Source organism: Oncorhynchus gorbuscha, linkage group LG08 (genome assembly GCF_021184085.1).
Source record: "Oncorhynchus gorbuscha isolate QuinsamMale2020 ecotype Even-year linkage group LG08, OgorEven_v1.0, whole genome shotgun sequence".
NCBI classification, from domain to species: domain Eukaryota; kingdom Metazoa; phylum Chordata; class Actinopteri; order Salmoniformes; family Salmonidae; genus Oncorhynchus; species Oncorhynchus gorbuscha.
In genome coordinates, this window is record NC_060180.1 from 42655552 (window position 1) to 42663160 (window position 7609).

At 44.8% G+C, this 7609-nt stretch overlaps 1 protein-coding gene across 1 annotated transcript in view; it reads right to left on the reverse strand.

The window, feature by feature from the left end:
• Window positions 1-736: 736 nt before the first annotated feature.
• The window catches only part of LOC124041683 (zinc finger and BTB domain-containing protein 46-like), a 224966-nt gene continuing 218093 nt past the window's right edge, over window positions 737-7609 (reverse strand). The window contains exons 5-6 of the mRNA XM_046359552.1: window positions 2878-3053; window positions 737-1864 (exon numbers count right to left, since the gene is read on the reverse strand). Coding sequence (XP_046215508.1) covers window positions 1421-1864; window positions 2878-3053 — 620 coding nt within the window. The 3' untranslated portion in view covers window positions 737-1420. The remainder of the gene's footprint in view (window positions 1865-2877; window positions 3054-7609) is intronic.

Sequence of the window (7609 nt, forward strand, 5' to 3'; positions counted from 1 at the left end):
GCGCATATTCTGTATTGATGGTGAAATATACAAATGATCACTAAACAGAGGTTTTAAAGAGTAAAGAGATACAACATGAGATGGAAGGACAGAATGGGTCAGGAGGAGAGACTCAATGTAAGCCATGTAGCGACATGTACAATAGTTTTATAGTGTGATTGTTTTGGCATGAGATTTGACCCGTCATCATTGTGTATGTAGTCCGTCTCCCTCACCCCTCTATCGGCCCACTTGTCGTATAGGGAAATGGTACACAAATAAGCATTTCTTCACCTTTCCTCAGACAAGACAACCTCTCTCATTCTGGGAGTTAATGTCTGAAGTAGAGATCTGGATACTGCATTGTTAGTAACATAAGCATTTCGCTGCACCGCTATATAATATCTATTAAACTGTGTATGCGACCCAAAAACGTTGATATCCTCTCTGAAAGTAGAGAGCAATTACATCTGGAGTGATGGGTTATGTTCCTGCATAGTGTTCCCTCTCTAACACTCCCTGTCTTCAACGCTCCCTCTTGCTCCAGTCTACTAGAATCCCTGTGGCTTGTTTGTATGCACATTTGCTCAACCTTTCATAATTCTCACCGCAGCTCAACAGAAATGCATGGAAACTTAAGTGGAGGAGAAAGAACCCATTGAAAGGCATAGGCTTTATAATCAGCAAACTACAGCACAAGCATACTAATATATATATATATATATATATATATATATATATATATATATATATATAACAGTCATGAGGACATACAATATATCCTTAAAGGTAGGTGCGGTCACCAAGTTGTGTAGTTAAAAATCAGATTGAAAATGTAAACCACAGGTTGTGGGCATTGACAGGATTCTTGTCGACGTTAAAGTGCAAGTCTGCGGCAGTTTCACTCTGCAGGAGACAATGTGCCGACCGATGACCGACGCATGCATCTTTGCAATAGATAAAAGATTGTCCCAAAAAATGTATAGACAGTCCCCAAATAGGACTGCATGGCAACAAGACATTTTAACAATCCGTCATGTCAATGGCGACTGTGAACACAAATGGCCACAGTCCAACATCACCCAAGACCGTTTAATAAGTCCTCATTGGCCCCAGTGTGACAGGTGGACAACTAAACCAATGGACAGACTCTGGTCTGGTCCTCATCAGAAACAAGAAAAAAAAAACTAAAGAGGAAAGAAACTGGATCAGAAAGGTGGTGAGCAGAAAGAGACTCTCTTCTCTCAATCGCTCTCCGTGGCAATCATCAGCACAGGGCTCAGCTTGTGTGTGTGGCCCCTGTCAATATAGATCATTGTCATGTATCGCCCGCATACCCCACTCAGAGGAAGGCCTGCCCATGAACATGGGTAAAGAGAGCTGTCTCTGCCTGAGACATTCCAACAGATCCACAATAGATCCTAAATGATCCCATGGGATCCTAAGAGATCCAGCCGAAATCCTTCTCGCTCCCGTTGTGCTGAACCCGCTCTGGCTCAGAGTCATTGCTCTCCTCCTTGTCATTGTCCATCGCCCCGTCTCCTGCCGTCATCATCATCCCCGAGTCATCCTTCCACTTCCTTCCCTTGTCATCCACCTCTCCTATTATCTCTCCATCCCCTTCCGTCATCATCTCTTCCTCTCCGTCACCATCGCACTCTGTCTGGTCATCAGGGAAATGGTGGTCACCGGGATACAGCTCGTCCTCTGGGGAGAGGTCTCCGCCCACTTCCCCGTTGTTGTCCAATAACGCGGCCATGCCCCGCCCGGAACAGTCAGCGCAGACGCCATGGCGACGGGACCCGTGTTTGATTCCAACACTGGCTGCCGACATGAAGACCCGGCTGCAGACCTTACACACATACTTCTTGTCCTTACTGTGGACCTGTAGGAGAGACACACATTAACACACAACCTACGCACATACTTCTTGTCCTTACTGTGGACTCTGCTCTCTGAACTCCTCTCCCCTGAGCACAGCACAGCAGCTGACTGGGACTCTGCTCTCTGAACTCCTCTCCCTTGAGCACAGCACAGCAGCTGACTGGGACTCTGCTCTCTGAACTCCTCTCCCCTGAGCACAGCACAGTAGCTGACTGGGACTCTGCTCTCTGAACTCCTCTTCCCTGAGCACAGCACAGCAGCTGATTGGGACTTTGCTCTCTGTGACTGTCTGCTACTGCACTCCTCTTACCAGTGTGTGTCTCAGCTCACTGCTGTACCCCGGTGGTGACTGTCTGCTACTGCACTGCTCTTACCAGTGTGTGTCTCAGCTCACTGCTGTACCCCGGTGGTGACTGTCTGCTACTGCACTGCTCTTACCAGTGTGTGTCTCAGCTCACTGCTGTACCCCGGTGGTTACTGTCTGCTACTGCACTCCTCTTACCAGTGTGTGTCTCAGCTCACTGCTGTACCCCGGTGGTGACTGTCTGCTACTGCACTCCTCTTACCAGTGTGTGTCTCAGCTCACTGCTGTACCCCGGTGGTGACGGTCTGCTACTGCACTGCTCTTACCAGTGTGTGTCTCAGCTCACTGCTGTACCCCGGTGGTGACTGTCTGCTACTGCACTCCTCTTACCAGTGTGTGTCTCAGCTCACTGCTGTACCCCGGTGGTGACTGTCTGCTACTGCACTCCTCTTACCAGTGTGTGTCTCAGCTCACTGCTGTACCCCGGTGGTGACTGTCTGCTACTGCACTCCTCTTACCAGTGTGTGTCTCAGCTCACTGCTGTACCCCGGTGGTGACGGTCTGCTACTGCACTGCTCTTACCAGTGTGTGTCTCAGCTCACTGCTGTACCCCGGTGGTGACTGTCTGCTACTGCACTGCTCTTACCAGTGTGTGTCTCAGCTCACTGCTGTACCCCGGTGGTGACTGTCTGCTACTGCACTCCTCTTACCAGTGTGTGTCTCTTCATGTGCTCCCTCCTGGTGAACTTCTTGCCACAGATCTCACAGGGGTAGGGCCTCTCACCCGTGTGGGAGCGCATGTGCCTCTTTAGGATGCACTGGTGCATGGCAGAGAAACTACAGTAGGGACACTTAAACTTCTTACGGATCACTGTGAAGTCATTCACTGGAGAGAGAGAGAGAGTGAGAGAGAGAGAGAGAAAGAGAGAGAGAGATTAGTTTGCATCTAGTCTGCGTGAGTTAAATCACAGTTTTTTTTAAGCTTATTCAAAAGTTTTAAAACTTCTACATCAATTAGATTAATAAAATACCAGAAGTGAAATTTAAGTGACAGGTTCAATTGATCAAGGACACAGGTTTAAAAGACACTGACATCCTATATTTAACATTAGAGTGTATTACCAACTCTGATGCCCACCTAAATGTCAGTGTCTAGTCTATTGGATCAAACAAAGACATCAGAGAGTGACATAGAACAATAGAGTAAGGATAAAGGCCTACAATAGAGCTACATCTCCACTTTTACACAATAGATCAACTCAGGATGAATTGGGTTAAGATCAACACACACGTGAGATCAGGCACAAACTACATACATACAAAGGTTAAAGGGGAGGGCGATGATGGAGAGATATTACAACACAGCAGGGTTTGGATAGACGGCTATGATAGCTCTATATCTACACATGACATATAACAGGTAACCCACAGGAGGAATCATGTACTGTACAGACCGACACACATGAGATTGAGAACTTGCTCGATACTTACAGCGGTGAAGTCAGGTAAAAGGGAGACAGTACATAATAATACCATCCTGTTGATTTTCAGCTTCTACAGCAGGGCTCTCCAACTCTGTTCCTGGGGTGCCACCCTCCTTTATGTTTTCACCCCAATCCCAGCTGAACCTGACCTTATCGACCAGCTAATTATTACAGTCAGGTGCGCTAGTTTAGGGTCGGAGCCAAACCTACAGGACGGCATAGCTCTCCAGAAACAGGGTTGGAGAGCCCTATTCTACAGCCTCCGCTAAGCCCACTAATTCAACGTCTAAAGGCTAAGTAGATGCTCCAGCAGACATATTGTGTTGATGTCTGTGTGTGCACACAGGCGTCTTACCCGGACGTTGACTAAATGTGTTCGGGCAAAAAGCGTCCCACTGGGAACAGGCGTCAATTCAATGTCTATTCCACGTTGGTTCCACATGATTTCTCTGAAATGACCTGGAAACAATGTTGGTTCAACCAGTGTGTGCCCAGTGGGTTAATAGATTGGTGGAGGAGCAAATCTCAAGTAAGACAAGTCCAGTGGGGGTGTGACACACATGTTGGTTACCTGACATTAGGAAGGCTCAGGGAGTCAGAATAGAAACCATGACCAGCTCATCCGACCTTAAACTGTTAGACATGACTTGGTTGGGAAACGTGGACGCAACTCAAAGTCTATGGAGCAGAGTCTATATCCACAACCAGAAGCCTTTTACATGGCCGCAACTCAAAGTCTATGGAGCAGAGTCTATATCCACAACCAGAAGCCTTTTACATGGCCGCAACTCAAAGTCTATGGAGCAGAGTCTATATCTACAACCAGAAGCCTTTTACATGGCCGCAACTCAAAGTCTATGGAGCAGAGTCTATATCCACAACCAGAAGCCTTTTACATGGCCGCAACTCAAAGTCTATGGAGCAGAGTCTATATCCACAACCAGAAGCCTTTTACATGGCCGCAACTCAAAGTCTATGGAGCAGAGGCTATATCCACAACCAAAAGCCTTTTACATGGCCGCAACTCAAAGTCTATGGAGCAGAGTCTATATCCACAACCAGAAGCCTTTTACATGGCCGCAACTCAAAGTCTATGGAGCAGAGTCTATATCCACAACCAGAAGCCTTTTACATGGCCGCAACTCAAAGTCTATGGAGCAGAGGCTATATCCACAACCAAAAGCCTTTTACATGGCCGCAACTCAAAGTCTATGGAGCAGAGTCTATATCCACAACCAGAAGCCTTTTACATGGCCGCAACTCAAAGTCTATGGAGCAGAGTCTATATCCACAACCAGAAGCCTTTTACATAGCCGTAACTCAAAGTCTATGGAGCAGAGTCTATATCCACAACCAGAAGCCTTTTACATGGCCGTAACTCAAAGTCTATGGAGCAGAGTCTATATCTACAACCAAAAGCCTTTTACATGGCCGCAACTCAAAGTCTATGGAGCAGAGTCTATATCCACAACCAGAAGCCTTTTACATGGCCGCAACTCAAAGTCTATGGAGCAGAGTCTATATCCACAACCAGAAGCCTTTTACATGGCCGTAACTCAGTCTATGGAGCAGAGTCTATATCTACAACCAAAAGCCTTTTACATGGCCGCAACTCAAAGTCTATGGAGCAGAGTCTATATCCACAACCAGAAGCCTTTTACATGGCCGTAACTCAAAGTCTATGGAGTAGAGTCTATATCTACAACCAGAAGCCTTTTACATGGCCGCAACTCAAAGTCTATGGAGTAGAGTCTATATCTACAACCAGAAGCCTTTTACATGGCCGCAACTCAAAGTCTATGGAGCAGAGTCTATATCTACAACCAGAAGCCTTTTACAAGGCCGTAACTCAAAGTCTATGGAGCAGAGTCTATATCTACAACCAAAAGCCTTTTACATAATCACACAGTATGCAGATATTACTTACCTGGTAAGACAATTTAGGAAAGGAAAATGAATGTGTGTTAAATGCATGATTTTATACAGTTTGTGTGTACTGTATATTTCTACATAACTACAGGACTCAAACACAACAAAACACTATCAGACCCGACGTCCACACGTGTTCCTTCACAGTTTATTGATTACAGAATACAAACCACCAGGAAATGGCATCAAACTTCAGAAAAATACATATTGATATATGATATTCGGGAATGGAAAGGTAAGAAATACAGTCTAAAATACCTTTTTACAAAACAAAACAACAACAGTGCAACTGGAATCAGCCTCATTTGCTCTTTATAAAAAGGCCTAATACCATCTGGTCTGTAATCAGTCTGGATTCACATGAGAGGAGCCTAGCCTGCTTCCCTGTTTTGACCATAGGCCAGAGTCTTTCTCCCCGAAAAAAGAGACCCCATGCTTTTAGGGGTTGACATTTGACTGAGTTTTTTTCTATGTCAGCTCAGGGATGAGTTTCTTAAACAAGACGACAAGTTCCACTTGCTCCATTCTCATATCTGTTTGTGTGGAAAAACACCAACATGACCTACAGGGCATGTGACACCCTAGAGTCTGCTTTTGCTTTTGACAAGGGAAGGAAGTGGAAGGATGACTCAGGGATGATGATGACGGCGGGAGACTGCTTTTGACCAGAATCATAATGTCTGATGCCCATAAAGTTCCATGAGTGGGACCTCTGCTCATCCCTTTCAGTAATATTCACAGTATGGGTGGAGACACATATTGACCAGGACTGGCAAACACAGCTTTATCTTGTCATTGCCCTTTGGGGGTTGACACAAGGTTGGCTTTTTTTGGTCAGATGCATTTGTAAAAGTTCCAGTGTGAATCCAAATGTGATTGAATGAGTGGTTGGTTGACTGGCTAATTGGTTGATGCCCTCCCATGAAATTAGGACACTACATGCTACTGTACTACAGTCAAACAGCCAGAAAAATACCCCTCAGAATGATCGGAATGAGGAAGCGGAGACTATTCCCAGCTAACAGAGAGAACTTTTCTGTAATGTTCCCCTGATGTTTGAGTGTCTAGTTTTCTGTTAGTTTGGTGAACATTTTATGTATGTTAGCAAAAACCTCCTGAGACCCTATTTAACATGTTTTGGTGTTAAAAACCTCTTGAAACTAGGGGGCACTATTTTCATTTTTGGAAAAATAACGTTCCCAAAGTAATCGGGCTATTTTTCTGGACCAGATAATAGAATATGCATATAATTGATAGCTTAGGATAGAAAACACAGTAAAGTTTCCAGAACTGTAAACATATTGTCTGTGAGTATAACATAACTGATATTGCAGGCGAAAGCCTGAGAAAAATCCAATCAGGAAGTGACTCTTATTTAGAAACCTCTGCGTTCCTATGCGTCCCTATTGAGCAGTGAAAGGGATATCAACCAGATTCCTTTTTATATGGCTTCCCTAATGGGTCTAGGGTCAGAAGACATAGTTTCAGGCTTTTATTTTGAAAAATTAGCGTGAGCGACAACATTACGTCAGTGGTCAGCTGTTGTCTCTCAGAGTGATATGTGCATAATAGACAAATGCGGCCATTGTTTCTCTCGCTCCTACTAAGAAGCCAACTGACCCGGTTGATATATTATCGAATGGATATTTGAAAAACACCTTGAGGATTGATTATAAAAAACGTTTGCCATGTTTCTGTCGATATTATGGATCTAATTTGGAATATTTTTCGGCGTTGTCGGGACCGGATTTTCCGGTCGATTTCTCAGCCAAACGTGAAGAACAAACGGAGCAAATTTCGGCTACACAAAATAATATATATGGAAAAAAGGAACATTTGCTATCTAACTGGGGGTCTCATGAGTGAAAACATTCGAAGCTCATGATTGCTTTTCTAATTTTCGTGACCAAGCTGCCTGCTGCTAGCTAGGCATAATGCTATGCTTGGCTATCGATAAATTTACACAAATGCTTGTCTTGCTTTGGATGTAAAGCATAATTTCAAAATCTGAGATGACATGTGGATTAAC